The sequence below is a fragment of the Grus americana genome, chromosome 19, assembly GCF_028858705.1.
Source record: "Grus americana isolate bGruAme1 chromosome 19, bGruAme1.mat, whole genome shotgun sequence".
Lineage (NCBI taxonomy): Eukaryota > Metazoa > Chordata > Aves > Gruiformes > Gruidae > Grus > Grus americana.
In genome coordinates, this window is record NC_072870.1 from 5946131 (window position 1) to 5962010 (window position 15880).

General features: G+C 46.7%; 1 protein-coding gene across 1 annotated transcript in view; it reads right to left on the reverse strand.

Moving 5' to 3' along the window:
• Positions 1 to 845: 845 nt before the first annotated feature.
• Positions 846 to 15880, reverse strand: part of LRRC75A (leucine rich repeat containing 75A) — a 94331-nt gene continuing 79296 nt past the window's right edge. Inside the window, exon 4 of the mRNA XM_054847803.1 lies at positions 846 to 3099. Within this exon, the coding sequence (XP_054703778.1) occupies positions 2514 to 3099 (586 nt within the window). The 3' untranslated portion in view covers positions 846 to 2513. The remainder of the gene's footprint in view (positions 3100 to 15880) is intronic.

Consider the following 15880-nt stretch of genomic DNA (forward strand, 5'->3'; position numbering starts at 1 on the left):
GTGGATGAAGAAGCAATGGGGGATTTGCTGCCCGTGTCTCATTGCCTGTCCTGGGTGCAGGCACAGGCTCTACACGCTGCATGTGAACCTTTCGATACAAACAAAACATATGTGCCATAGGCTCCGTCCCACAGCCTGCCCCAGGCAAAGAGACCCTTGCGTGTAGCTCCTGGGGAGGGGGAGAAGTGCAACCTCCTCCAAGGATGGGCTGATGGTTAGGGATGCAGCTGAGACCCGGCCAACCTGGTGTATCACATCTTGCTTAATTTATACCTCTACTAAAGGTACCTTATTAAAGTTGTAGTGATGGTGGAAATAGTCCCCAAGCGCTGCAGGGAAGGTCTCCTGTGAGTTAGGACAAACCTGCTCTCACCAGCCTGTTGGCTGCCATGTCCCGTGTGAGCCCCCGCCACGGTCTGGGTGCCGGAACAAACATTGTATAGACAGTCCTTGCCGCAAATAAAAAACCATTTCCTTCAGTGCGCTGGGACTGTAACGCTGGAGAGAAATACCCTGCGGAGCACTATGCCATTCTCAGTATTCCTTTCTCCCACATTAGTTTTGCACACTGGCGACATTTAAAATGTAACAGATGCTTTTATGATGCTTCTGCGTCCACCTTGTGCCCACCCTGCAGAATCCAGCCCATAAACTGGGCTATTTATTTCTCCAGCTGGCTACAGCAACCCTTTTTTTTTAAGCACCCTGGAGAACCCAGACCTGCAGCGCTTAGCATTGCTTTTTCCTCCGGTCGTAGTTTTTGCTGAGGTGCTCTGGGCTGCCAGCTGGGCATTCACGCTGGGCAGGGGAAAAATTCAACACTGGGTCTTTATTAAACATTGTCATTTATTTTGATTACGGATAGTTCCTTTATTTCAAACAGAACAGTTTATTCACTGCAAAGGTTTTTTTCATGCCTGTTGGAAAGAGTTAGCATTAAAAAAAAAAAAAAAGGAAAAAAAGGCGTGGATACATGCAAATCATACTGAACTTTGCCAAATGTATTAAAACGAGTAGCAGAGTTTCTTCTAAGTTATCTACTTGCATACGGAGGAGAAACAACCACCGAGAGCGTTAAGCGCCTCTGGAAAAAGCTTCCTGGTGCAGTGATGTTATATGAGCAGAGCCAAAGAGATGACCAAAACATCTGACTGTGTTTGCACCCAGAAAAAGCAAAGCCAGAGGGTTACTGCTAAGAGCCAGGGAAACGATGCTGTAAAGCTGGTCAGGGGAAGGGCTTTGAACAGCTAGAAAGGGGCTCCCTCTTAGCAAAGGGAGTTGTGTTTGGTCCTTTGAACGTAAGGGAGAGGACATTTTTCACGCTGTCCTGCCCTCCCCCAGGTGTAGCATCAAATGAAATTCTGGTTCAAAAGCCGAAGTGCACGTTCCAGCGCTCCTGCTCTGGGGTGACCAATTTTCCATCAAAAATAAAATAAAATCAAAACCAAACCAATAACGTTTTAGAAACAAAGCACTTCTGGTCCGTGGCGGGGGATGGACACAGCCAAGTGACCCAACGGCCTTTCTGAGGCTTTAAATCTCCAGCTGGCTGTGTCCGCCCAGCCCTCAGTGGCAGTGATACAGGGATGAACCCCAGGATTACATTTTCTTTTATAGACCTTCAGTATTATGGTCTCTTTTGTCAGCAACAGCAATCAACCTGAGCTGAGCCCCAGCTCCTGATTTTGCAGATTACTCCCTAAAATGGACCAAATACGCACTCCCAGCATTGCTGGTGCAAGCTCCAGGTACCGCATTAAAAGCTCTGGACTTACTACAGCAGCGCGGCTGGTGGGAAACTGGATTTTACATCTGAATAAATAGCGGGCAGGCACAAGTGCCAGCCTGATTTCAGTAAGGCTGGAGGGCGAGAACGGCGTCCAGGCACGCAGCGGGCTGGGATTTAGCTCCGCACCGGGAAAGCGAAGCTCTCCCTTCGGGCTGGCTGACAATATTAAGAGAAACACCCCTGGTTAGTGTGTGATCAGGGTTTTGTTGTATCTCAGCAGATATGCTATTCATCAGCAACTCCTGAAGCCAGGATTGGAAAGGATTTACGGTTTATCTCAGCAGCAGTCCTCTTTGGGGTGACCGCTGTCTGTCCATCACGTGTGAGAGAGCAGCTGGGGTCTGGCTAGATCCAGCGCTAAGGAAAGGGAGCCCTTCCCTGCAAAGTCTGGGCACCTTCTCCTCCCCTTTTGTGCTCCTCTAAGGGCCTCGTATTACACCACCTTGGAGATGCATTTTTGAGAGGTTAAAAAGCATAGCACATCACTAATGTTTAAAAATACCTGGCCAGCTTTTATAAAATACAAGTATTCAACACGATCACCTTTATGTGTTCTTTGAAAAGAAAAAAGTTGACATTCATCGTACGGGAGGAAGGCAGCAGTCCGGACTCCCAAAGCATCCCACTGTGTGAATTGACCCTCTGCCAGGACCTCCAACGCTGAGGTCTCGGTTTTAAATCATCCTTATGCAACACACCCACCCAAGAGCCACGGAGCCGGACATCATGTCTGCGGTGTCGCAGCAACTTGCTCCAAGTTGGGGAGCTCCCCAGCCTCGATTGTTCTATCCGTCTGCTGCAAGCCTATGTTGTCAGTTTTGCCTGGTCCAGCTTGTAGGTCCTCCTGGCTCTCGGCCAGGCCATCTTGGCTCTCCAAATCGCTTACCTGACCCTCGCCGAACTCCAGAATGGTTGGCAAGTTGCCTTGCTTTGGGCATCGTCTCTTTAGGCTGACTAAGAAGGGTTGCGGCAAGGAGAAGATGTCCACGTTGTTACCAAGGTCAATCCAGGTGACGCTGGGGAACTTCTTGGGGTCCTTCAGGGTTTCAGTGAGGTCCCGTAGGATGGCTTTGGTGAGCCGGTTGCCGTTGAGGGAGAGGGTGGTGAGATGGGGCAGCACGCAGAGCGCCGGCAGCAGCTGCAGCAGCATGTCGTCCGTCAGCTCCGTGAAGCACAGCTCCACCGTGTCGATGTGCTCTGAGCTGTGCTGGAGGTAGGACGTGACACGATCCAAGTCTTTCAGCGTCAGCGGGATGCCCGACAAGTCCACTGTGTTGTCCTGAGGCTTGCCCATTAGGACAGCTTTCAAGCTGTGAGGGAAGAAAAGGAGAGGGACGTTAATGTGGGGGGAACGTCTCTACTTGGTGGCATTGCTTCGGGCTCCCCAGCTGCTCTCGGAGGGGGCAAGAACATGAGTTATTTAGGTAAGATGTTCAACTGGGGCTAACCATCTCTTGTGTAGAGCCCAGCTGGGGGGGGGTGGGGCAGAGAGACATTTCAAGGCTGTTTATTGATAGAAGATGGACAGAAACAAGGAGACCATATTCAAAACCCATAATTCAGAAACAGTGCAGAGTTCTTTTCCACAGCCACTGCAAAACCCTGGGATAAAGAGGCCATCCTGCTGCTTTTAAAGGTGCAAAAAAAGAGCGAGGAAGCCCTTGATTAGATGGCCAGGAATTGCTGGTGCTGGTGTAACACTTCTCCCACTGCTGATTACAAAGCTCTTTGAGCAGGGGGACAAGTGTTTGTCCTCTCGGCTGTACAGGTGGGAAACTGAGGACCTGCACCAGAATGACTTTAGCCCAAGACAGCAAATATAGGATAGACACCTCCAGGGTTAGGCAATTTGCTCTAGTATGTCCAGTGTGTTAGACCTATTATGTCTCTTCAGACTAGCTGCTGAGCAGATGAGCACTACAGAGAAATCCTTAGATAAATAAATTAATTCTCATAATGGCCCTACAGAGACTCATTAGCATGAGCTAGACTGGAGTTTCACAGGTCAATTTATCTTCTAAAGCAAATCAAAGAACACATCTACAATCAGGACCTGTCGGTAGACTAGTGCTGCTGAAGACTTTTTGCTAATGAATTATTCTGAGTGAATTAGGAGGTGGAAAGAGCCCCGTGCATGCTAATTGTTCATGTCAACTTGGTGAGCTCACACGTCTCCTCTGCTGCGATGGCACACATTAGCCTCGCGCCAAACCAGCCAGCTGGAGAAATGCTTTCGCCTTTCATTACAGCCTGAGCCGGCGAATCGTTCCGCCCAGCACCCGTTGGTTTTTCTAGCTGAAAATGCAAACCAGCACTAACACTGCTTTTCTTAGCCGCCGAGCAATGCTCACCACCTCTGCTGTGCAGATGCTCAAGTGCGTCTACGCCGATGCCAACACATTTTGTTTGAAATTTGTCTTGCACGGCACGGTAAGAAGTTTCACGGCTAGTCCCACGACATGCACTCCAAGCCATGAGCTATTTGTGATCTGGGGTGTACAGGCAGCTGGTAAGTGTTGGGCTTTACCCCCGAGGAGTTACAGAAGTAGCACAGCGATAGGACGAGAGGAGTGGCCTCAAGTTGCGTCAGGGGAGGTTTAGATTGGATATTAGGAAAAACTTCTTCACTGAAAGAGTGGTCAGGCATTGGAACAGGCTGCCCAGAGAGGTGGTGGAGTCACCATCCCTGGAGGTGTTCAAAAAATGTGTAGACGTAGCACTTCAGGACATGGTTTAGTAGGCATGGTGGTGTTGGATGACAGTTGGACCTGATGGTCTTAGAGGTCTTTTCCAACCTTAATGATTCTATGATTCTATTCTATAAGAGTGCGGTGAATTGTGCTGAGTTTTAATTCAAAAATAATAGACAACATTGCAAGGTGTTGGGAGTAAGTTAGAATAGAGGCAGGGTGGAAGGAAATGAAGGTTATTTGTAAGCACCAAAGCATTTTACTGTTGACTGATCGATACCCACGTTCACCACTGGAGTATGAGGAGCTTGCCATGGCCACTTGATGTACTGGAGACCTGCAAGCCAAGAAGGAGTAACATTCCTGCAGTTCCTATGAAATAAACCCCAAAAATGCCTATGTCTGTGTGTGCTTTCCAAAATCATCATCACCTGAGTAACTTTTCTGAATAATAACAGGAAGGCTGAAATTGCTACGATGCTACAGTTAAAGAGTTTGCTCCAAGCCAGTGTGGCTCGAGGTGTTAGGAAAGGGCCAGGGAGAGCAGAAAGCCTGGCTCAGCCCAGCAGCAGAAGGGGACGTGCCATGAGGTGTCCCCCCGCCCCGTGAAGGATGGCACTTGCAATGCATGTGTGCATGGGCATGATTTAAGTGCTCAGTTTTAACTAAAAACCTGTAGTTATCAGGAGGGCAATAAGATTTGGGAGCATGGGGGGGTTGTACAAGGTATCGTGAAGGTACGGATGATGATCTGCCATGCGCGCCCGCTCTGCCAAGCTATTTGCAGTGATTTATCTGTCTTTCACATCCCTGTGAGCTATGAGCTGCCTGCCTTTGAGTCAACAGGCAGCAATTTCCAAATCACTGCGGCAGGCCACCTTGTTTGGTGGGGCAACGCAGCCGATGCAGGCAGCCGTGCAGCTAGCTTAACAGCATTTCTGTTGGTTTTAGCAGCAAACACAGAACAAGCTGTGGCAGCGCTGTCCTGACGTCCTGCCTGCTGTCAGATACGTGCATGTGCACCAGTTCAGAAAGCAACGGCATTTCTACTTGGAGTAAAGCTGTTGGCCAGATAACGTAATGCTGTGAAGGACTCGGGGCCAAGATGTGGCTCTGCTGTCTCCTCTGGGCGTGTTTTTCCAAGCCGCCCATGACAGCTGACTGCCCAGAGACTGGGATTTCAAGCAAGGGGAAAAAAAACTGAGAGCTTTGCTCCAAAGGTCCTTGCCAGTTAACAAGAGTCTCCAAATCCGGAACTATGCTTCTGCTCTCCTGAATGGCACAGAAGCCATGTCCTGGGTGCCTGTGGCCGCAGGCCAGCTACAGAGACCTGGCTATGACCCAGCCGAGCCCGAGTGAGAGCAGGCAAACTCCTGGGTGCTGTTTGGAGACCAGAAACATCTCACAAAACCTGACCAGGTTGTGATGGGGAGGCGAAAGATCTCTTTTAGAGTTCCCTTGGTGATGCCGGATTATGCTCCACGGTCTGTTTAACAGTACTTTGTTCTTACTCCTCCTCTGAAGATCCTATTACAAGGAAGAAATGGATGCAGATAAGTGCTGGGATTAAAGTCAACTTCCATCTAGATGCTTGGCTAAACACGAGGAAAACAAGCTCTCTTCCCAGTTTCACTTTGCACTTAAGCCTCGGCTTCTGATACTGCGCCGTGGCAGAACGGGAGGTAATTTCACAGCCCCTCCTCGGCTCGAGCAGGTACCGAGATCGGAGCTGGATGCAAAAGGCTTCGATCATCACCTGGCTTTCGGATCGCAGTCACTTCACATGAACTATTTGTTTTCAGGGAACATCCCATAGGAAAGAACTAAATTTGGGGGTTTTTTTATATATTCATGGTTCCCTGATCCCTTTACGGGCTCACGCAGCCCGTTGCAGCCCTCCTGCTCCGATGGAAAGGCACCTGCCTGTTGTGCGGCGAGCAAAATGACTAACCAAGGCTGTGCAATGTTAAGCTCTCCTTAAGGAAATCAATTTTTTTTTTTTTTCCCCTCTCTCTTCATGCCCCAGAAACTGCTCAGCTGCTGTGTGTGTTATTCAGGGATTTTTATGTTTGGAGAGAGGAGCTCGTCCCGGCTGTGGTCGCTGCTGCTGGGGGGACGTTGCTGTGGGCTGGAGCAGGCTGGAGCCAGGTGGGACGGGAGAGACCGGGAAAGGCACTGTGGGATCTAGGGAAGACAGTGAGTCTCCCCCCCGCCAAAAAAAAAAAACCAACCCTCAAGTGGCAATAGCTCAAATGGCAGCTGCACAAATTAATTTCCCGTCCTTAAAACATGGGTTTGTGCAGCTAATTTCTTTACCACCGTTAAGAAAAGTGATTGAATTCTTATTAACCTGCTAATTCTAAGTACCCGGGAGACCCGAGGGTAATTTTAATCCATCTTCCTGACTGCAGCCCTGGCATAAATAAACCGTTGGGATACGGCACCGAGCGAGCGAGCCGGGGCAGCTCAGCAAGCGCTATCTGCTGTGACCACGCTTGTGCCGCAGGCTGGGGCAGGGTCCGTCAGACCACGGGCTGTGGGAGCTCATCACTGCAGCCCTCGATAGGAAGCCGTGGGAGACGGGGAGAACGACAAACATCAGGGATGTCTTGCAGAAATATCACCTGCCTCTTAATTTGACAGGCATCCGTGATGGAGTCTCAAGAACAGAAAATAGGAGCAAAGGGACGGACCCAGCACAGTTAGGTAGGACTCCGAGGAGAGGGGTGATTGCAGGAGGGACGACATCTATGGGAGCAAAACCAAAACAGCTTGCGGCAGAGGAAAAGCCACCTCCTTCTGCATACGGCACCAGGAGCAGAGAAACCAAAGAGCGGCAGCACGCTGGGCTTTTATGGGTGTATTATTTATTTAATACGTGGTCTTGCTTCTCCAGCCTGGATGAAATCCAAGAGGGTCATTCCTCTGGCTTTGCAGGAACAGCTTTAGCTGGTACAAACTGATGCTCCGGCACAGAGCTGTGCTCCTGCGGGGTCCTATGCAGCCGAGTTGGATTTTTTTTTCGGGTTAAAACATAGCATCCCTACATGGGCACCGGCAATCCAGTGGGAACCATAAGCACAGCTGGGTGCTCCAAGTCTCTGCACTGGCTTTTGGCAGCCTAGCAAGAGCGTTGTCGTCTGAAGAGACGAAACCAAAGCAGCCTGATGGATCAGCTGCCCTTCGCTCAGTGGTTTTACTGTGTGCTAAGCAGGCTTTACCGATAAACAGAAGCCCCAGCCTATGATCACCCACAGCAGCCTCTGAACCTGTGATTTAGGCTCATTCATAGACAGACAAATCTGATTTGAAAACTTTCTTTTTTTTTTTTTTAAAACAAATCTTGGATCGTTAAGTGTGTGCCTGTGACTTATTACACACATCAGCCAACGGTCGGGTTGGGGTGGGAGGAAAGGCTAATGAATGAGAGCTGCTGTTACTGTTTATTATTATCTGCACATTTCAGTTGCTGGTTTGCCCTGGGAAAGATTATTCACGCCGGCTGCTTAGCAAAAGTCTGGCCAGACAATTTCTAAAATTTTAATTTTTTCTTTTTAATTTAGGTACCTTGGTGCAATGGTGCAATTAGCACTTTCCCATCTGGGCTCCTCTCAGCCACAAGACATGGTGAAGCTGGGATGCATCTGCTACACCCCCTCTCCATCACCTTAAAACTAAACGTGCTACCAAACTCGCACTGCAGAGTTCAGAGGGGGGTGATGGATAATGCTACTGGTTATTGGATTTATTCCACGCTGCGAGCTGGGCTGTGCAAAGGGGCTGGAGGAAGGGTCAGGGCTTGGGCTTGCTCCCTCGCCCAGGCACTAAGCCTGGCTTTGCAAGGGGGCAAAGGCATAAGGCTATTTTGCTCGCTCTAGTAGCCCAGGCTGCTCAGTCTAAACCAGGGCAATTACTAACTTGGTCGTTGTTTTTCATGCAGGTGCAATTGTAAGCAAATAGCTACCCAGCCGAAGCCAGCCAGAGGAAAGTTATGTCACTGAATTGATGCAATCCCGCTTGCCTTGGGTAAGATCCTGAGCGGCTCTTCCACAGGGATGTGTTTTAAATTGCCAGGGTGAATCTCAGCGTCCAAATTGTTGGGCCCTCACTTTAACGGTGTTAGCTTAGTCTTAAAGCTTATTTAATGCAAGAAAATAGTTCAAAATTCAAGGAGCAAACAACTCTGGAAGCTCTGGTAGAAATAACTTACCTAGGTGGGGGATCAGTCCTCGAGCACGCTCGAGTCCTGCGGTAGCAGGAGAACAAAAGGGCTTTTAAAAAAAAGTTACAAAACTACTGATGTTTTTCCTTGTTTAATATAAGGAGGTTTTTGTTTGTTTGTTTGTTTGTTTGTTTTCTTATGGCAAGACAGATCACAACGTGCAAAAACTATTATTAAATGATCCGGTGCCAAGCTCCAGTGGGTACGTCAATACTGTCCTGGTGCTCAACACATCTGGACTCTCACTAGACCCTCCTGTGCCTTGGGGACCCATTTCACTGCTGCGGTGGCACTTCTACTAGCGACAGTTCGTGGTTTGCTGGGTTAGCTGGAACCTCAAACACACACCTCCGCAGTAATTTAATAAGATCTATACTTATCCCTTTACAAAGTCTCATTTAACCTGTATGTGGGCAGAAAGACAGCTGTTAACGTGACATGACTCTACTGGTAATTTTTGGCAACACTGGGAAAGAAACCAATGAAATACTATATTTATTATTAAAAAAAATAAATTGGTGTTCGTATGCTGGCAGCTACTTCTCTCCCATATGTAGTGCCGCATCATGTTTTGGAAGCAGCCCTGGCGAGTGAGGTGTAGTGAGGCTGGGGCTGGCGCGATGCCTCGGTAAGAAGCTTTTTCCCACCTACACTAAAAAAAAAAAAGAAAAAAAACCCCAAAAAAACCCCACCCTAAATTACTCTTGTTTTACTGTCTGGGAGCCCAAAGCTGGTTACATCGGGAGCTCACTGTCAAATAAAGTGCATAGTATCCCTGCAAATAAGTGATAACCATCTACAGGCATGGCTAAAATAAGCATTCGGGGGTTGATCCTTGTTTTATCCAGCACGGATATCCCCTGCACAGAGCGATCCTGCCTGCCTTCATGTAACTTCTTGTGGGACTTCTAGTGTGGCTTTAATTTAGCAAAATGAAGAAGGGAGAATGGAGATAACTTCAGGGCAGCTCTTTTCTTGTTTTGAGCTGCTTTCAATATTGCTTCACATTTGGATTTGGGTTTTTTTTTTCCCCCCCCTTGGAGCACACATACAATTTCTGCCAGCAAGTAAAAGAGAATTTCTCACTAGGGCTCTACCCTTTTCCCCTTGAGAGGGATTTAACCGATACCTACCGAAACGGATTGATTATCTTGTACAAATAGCCTTTTCACCCTGACGCCCTGCAGTCTATATCAAAGGCAGAGGAAATCTCCGAACGCGCCGGGTGAGAGCAGCCCTGTGCTCGTGCTGGGGGACGGCTTGCTGTTTTGCAGCAGCCTACGCTCAAGCTGTCCCTCGGGAAACAAACAAACAAATCCCAAACACGATTTAATACAAATAGTTCTGTGGATATTCTGAACCATCTCATGGAAATGAGGAGGATGTTATGTTAACAAACAGCTGTAAAAACTTTTATCCCTGCCATAAAGTTTGCCACAGAATGGCCCCAAATCTCTGTAGGAAGATCTTACCATTAAACAAATCCCTACGAGCGTTAGTGGAGGCTCAGTTACACCCACTTGGTTTCATCCTCACATTTTATGAGGATATTCCATAGGGGAAGACACAGATTATTTTTTTCCCAGCTGGAAGCAGTATACGGGGTTTTGACCTACGTAATGATAGGATTGGGTATACAACCATGCACTAACCCTCGCTAATGCTTTGGCAGGATGCTGATTTATACACATTCCTGCTGAACTGAAAGCTATTTTGCATGCAGTATTGAATCAGATCAGAAAAATGTTCCCATGAACAAGCATATTGATGTTTAGATCAAAGAGAATTAAAAGACAGGGATTTCCTCCTGGTTTGAATTAATGACATTTCTCTAAGGCACTGCACAAATCGCGACATGAGACACGGGTGTGTGATGTAATAAATATGATTGGGCTAGCGAGCCATTTCCTTGGAGGGCAAAGGCATAGCTCAAGAAAAATGAAGAAGAGGCAGCCCCATGGAGTGAAGAATTACAGTAAGAAATTTATATGCTATCGCTGGTGAGAAAACGATTTATGAAAATGTCAGCAAAGAATTATTGAACATAATGAGTCAACAGAAAAAAAAGTAAAGTCTTGAGATAAAAGACTTGGCCTGAAATACTGACGGTATCAAAGATAAGTATCAAAGGGCTTTTTCAAAGTCCCTGCTCCTGCTTCAAACGATGACAGTCAAACACTGGAACAGCTATTTTGGAAAGGGAGGGAAGGAATACAAACAAATGCGGGTACTCTGTTAGCAATAATGGTGACAAAAGGGTTACAGTCCCTCAGAGGAGGAACAGAGACAAGAAAATATAGTTATTTAGCTTAAATGAGGAATGTGACTGAGGTGTATATAATAATAGAGAATATATGCTATAGTCTAAAGTCTATATTATATATATATAAGGATTAATAAAATAGACAAGATGAGAATCGATTGCTCTTTCTTCCTCTCTCTTAATGCGTGAGCCGAGAGACGCCCACAGCCACTGAAAGACTAAAAACTCCCAGCAGCTAAAAGGGAAGACGTGTGTACACAGAGCTCAAATGAACCTCCTCGCTCCAGCCACGGGATGTCACAGAGATCAAGAGCTTTGTGGGAGGTCCAAAGCGGACACAGCACCGCTGTGGCTGATAACATCAAAAGTCATGTTAGGATTTAAACCAAAACAAACCAACCAAAAAAAAAAAAAAAAAAATTGTCTGGGTTTATGTCCTGGAGCATAATTGTAGAAAATCTGTAATTCACCAATACAGGGCCCTTTCGCTTCGTCGCCTGGACGACGCTGGATGTCTGCGAGCAGCTTGTGGCTGCATGGGATGCAACAGCTGTGGAACCCTGAGCGGCACTGCCTGGGCCGAAGGCTGGGTCAGGAGGCTGGGGGATATAAAAATACACACGCCTGTGCATGCGTGTTTTGCAGCTGCTCTTTATTTAAACTAGGGAGAGGCATTACAGTCCCAGAGCAAAAAAAATGCTTCTACTTACGCCAGTGGCAAGGAAAGGACTGCATTTCCCAAGTTAGGTTCAAAAAAAAAAAAAAAAACAACTTTTCAACAGATTTGTGATGCTGCCTGGAATACTTTCCTTTTATTTTTTTCCTTTCTTTTGGTTAAAAAAAAAAGCCCCACACTCATCAAAGCATGAGAAATGAAATCAAAAAATAACGTAGACAGAGCCAAGCTCAGAACTGGAATTGCCAAGTTCTCCAAAATTTGAAGACATTGGCCCACCACAGCTCATGGTCACCTTTTACGTCATTCTTAAGTTTTACTCGTCAACACTTCAGCATGTGTGTGTGCGCTTGTGATTATTCATTAGCTGGTTTAGCTCATTGTTTACTGCCATAGAAGGGTTTAGAGGTTCATTAACAGCATAGCTTAAAGTCTCTGTTTTTCACTGCCTTTACAAATTAATAGCTTGGAAAGATTTCGCTCTTCTCCTTAGAGAGATTCAGGATAAGGAGGATCTTTAAATATATAAATATGTAACTTTAAAGCCCCCTTAGAGGTTACCAATAAACACAGCAGAAATTCCTAAGTCTTTACTGTTAAGAGGGAAAGTACCAGTGGGAATTAGTTATTTTGGTCTCTTCTTGTTCCAAGAGTCTTCCCAGTTTTGCTAAGGTTTGCAGTTTTCATGTCGTAAAGTCTAGACATCCCCGTTGTTAACTTCCTTTCCCTGCTATCGAAATCCCAGACCGCTCCTCCAGCGAGTGCCATCCGACGGGGGGGGGGGGTAGGAAGGGCAGATCGCTCAGCCTGGTGCTCATCATCTGGGGGCTTGGCTCCTAATTTTGGTGCCGATGTGTGACATCAAAATTAACTTTATTATAGATAGTTATAAAATCATTGTGGCTGCTGGGAATGCTTTGTGGGAATCACATCCCTAAACAGGATCTCCTATTGCCATTGCAAGACCAAACACGGGGCTATTTCTTGGATCCAGCACAGCTTTTTTTTTTTTTTTAAAGCATCTTGTTAAAAAACATACATGGAGGGAATGCTAAAATTTTCTCTAACATTTCCTCTTGCAGCAGCATCCCCAACATTGCATGCTGCTGGTCGCTGCGTGTGTGACGCTTGCAGCAATAACTCCTCTGCGTGCCCAAGCGCACGGGCTGCTCCAGGAATAGCTTTTTGTTTACACATCTTTCCTTTCCAAATCCCACTCAATTTTCTTTGGCTCCACACCAAACTACACAGGCTTGTTCCTCCTCTGTTCCAGGCATAAAGCTTGGTAGGTGCAGGGGGTATTTGATGGGAAGAGTAATTTCTGAGTATCCCCTGCACCGGGAGAACTGACATGGGTCTCGTGGCTTCGGCCATGCCATGGTAGTGGAAGGACCGATCTTGATCAATAAATCCTTCCCATCGTGGTGAGATAAAGTCAAGCACCTTTGATTTATATTTCTTTACTAAATTACCCCATGCGTGTATAATGCTTCCATAGACACAAATTCTAAAAGCTCATGATACAAATAGCAAGAAAAAGTCATTTTTATCCCTGGATGAGTGAATTTCCACCAGCCTCGACTCCATCTTGACTGGTTTGATGAAGAGCCATCCACTAGAGAGCAGTGTCACCCAGCCCTTGGTGCCTACAAACCAGCACATCACCCCAAACCCAGCTGCTCAGGAGGGACAGAGCCCACACACTGCACCTTGAGACGCTGTCTCATCCCTGGTGTGATGAAGGGATGAGATGTCACCGTGCCATCGGATGCCCTAGTCATGGCACAGTCCTTGGTTCTTCTGCTGGGTATGTCACACGGGCTGAGGTATCTGAGAGCTGACGGTGGCTTTGGACAGCTGTGCTCAGACATTGAAGACCCAGATCTGGCTCTAAAAGCATCCTAATATTCAAAATAATCTATGTGTGGAGGAAGGAATCTGATATTTTGGGTGCAGCATCTCTTTGGAGAGAAACAGAGCATAGAAAAAGAGAACAGAGAGCAGAAGAAACAGAGAAGAGTCTCTGTTTGGGGCTGGGCAGATTAATTAACATCTCCCAAAATGCCTCTAATTCTACTCTAGAACATCTTTCTGAGGAAGGGAAATAAAGGACAGAATTTTTCTTTGCGTTAAACATTTTGCAATATTTGGTCCCTTTCTAAGACTGATGTGCCTCGATCTTGTGCTAGCACAGAGGAGCTGGGAAACCACGGGGAACGAAGGTCAGGCAGCAAAGGCAAAAACTGCAGGCAGGGACGGGCTTCCGCACCGTCTTTCGTGGGCACACGGGCTGCGGGAAGCGAGAAGACCGCATTGAGAAGAAAAATATCACCATGCAAAAAGGATCCAGACACACTGAACAAGTTATTGAAATGAATTCAAAAGGAGAAATGTGCAGTGGTTTTGGTTTTCAGCCCAAACCACATACATTTGACCCACTAACACTGGCCAAGTGGAAGTCACAGATCCGTTACCCGTGAACTCAAGGAAAGTCCATCTGGGTCCAACTGCTGGGGCTCGCGCCCAGGCTGCTGGAGAAGCAGTTGCACTTGGTGGATATTTGGTGACTTATAGCTACGATGGTAACCCCTCGAGAAGGTCCAGTGGTAAGGTTAAACCAAACAAAAAGTCTGAAATGGACCAAAATAGCACCCGCTCCTTCCCATGGCCAAGAAAACCGCTCTTCCCTTGCGGCTTTCAACAGTCTACAGCTGCGCGATTACTGCTGCGTCATAATTTCACGGCATCTCTGTGGCATTTAGTAAAAGGACCCAATTAAACCTTTAAAAGCAACAAGCTTCTTGGAAAATGAAGTACTGTTATCCAAAGAAGCAACTTGATAAATATCTCCAGTAGGGATAATTAAGCAGAACTGCTCTCATTTGCATGCCGCGCAGCCAGCGCCTCGTCAGGGTCCAGAGCCGAGGAGGCTGGATTCGAATATTTAGTGAAGCGATGGTCTTCTGCTCTGAGAACCACCATTTATGTGTAACAAGAAAAGGGATTTTTCCCAACTTGTTTTTAATTTCCTGCTAAACAAAATTCTAAAAATAAGCATTTGGGATCCATCAAAATGCTTTGCTATAATTATAACTCTATTTAACTTATTGCACAAAAAATGTTAATATCCTGCTGTAGAAATACTCTATTTTTCTATCCCCATCCTCCCCAAAATTTAAATGTATTTATATACTCCTTCCTATGATATGTTTTGCTCTCAAGAAACCTGCATTTTCCTGTAGAGAAACTGTGCTGGAATATTTCCAACAAACTCTACTCCAGCGTAATAAGAAACTGCAGCTGACGCCCCATTAATAACATGCATTTGCAGAAAAGGCAATTTGCACAAGTGCCAACAGAAAAACAATCAAGAATTCAAAAGAAAACAACATGTTGGGCTTGTTGCTTCTGTAAATGACCTCCTGGAAGAGAACTGGACCAGAATAAGAAATTGTTCAAGTTTGCATTACAACAAACAATAGTTTGCAATAAAATAAACAACATTTTCTTTAAATTCTAACACAGGGAAAAAAAAAAGGCTAAAAAGACTCTTGGAAAGAGACTTTTATGATTGAGTATATTAAAAATACCCAAGTAACTATTGGATTTACATGAGCAACTCCCCACTAGTGAGAAAGGAAGCCGATGTGCTTGTGTTTGACTGGGAAAAGGACCTTTGAGTTGGGTTGTAGTCCTCAGTGTCCAAAGGAATGAGGCAATAGGAAGAGCAATCACTAGTAAATGGCTCAAAAACATACGATTTACTGCCAATACGTTTAAAACAGTTCCAAACTGGTGAGTTGAAAGGAAGAGGAGGCAAAAGGAAAGGGCCAGGGAGGCTGAGAGAGATGGGGGGGCAAGAGGAAGGGGCTGAGATGGTGTGGGATGGGAGACCGAAGGGGATGGATGGAGCACGGCAAGGCAGCACTGGCCGGGGCTCCAGCCCCTTCTGCAAAACCGGGATGGATGGTTGCTTGAAATCCTTCCTTTCAGCCTCTCCCCTTGGTTTTGTTAGCGCTTCGTCTTATCGTTGCAAGGACCGACCCTGCAAGCAGGCTGGATGTGACCCCCAACGTGGGGTGGGACAGCACGGCTGCTCCCTCTCTGTTCCCCTCGCTGCAAATTTTAGAGAAAAAGAAATTAGTTTTGACGCATCTTGTCTATTTGCAGATGAAAGGGGCTGTTGTTAATTATCTCCATCCCGTTCCAGGGTCCGGGAGCTTTGGGGTGGGGGAAACAC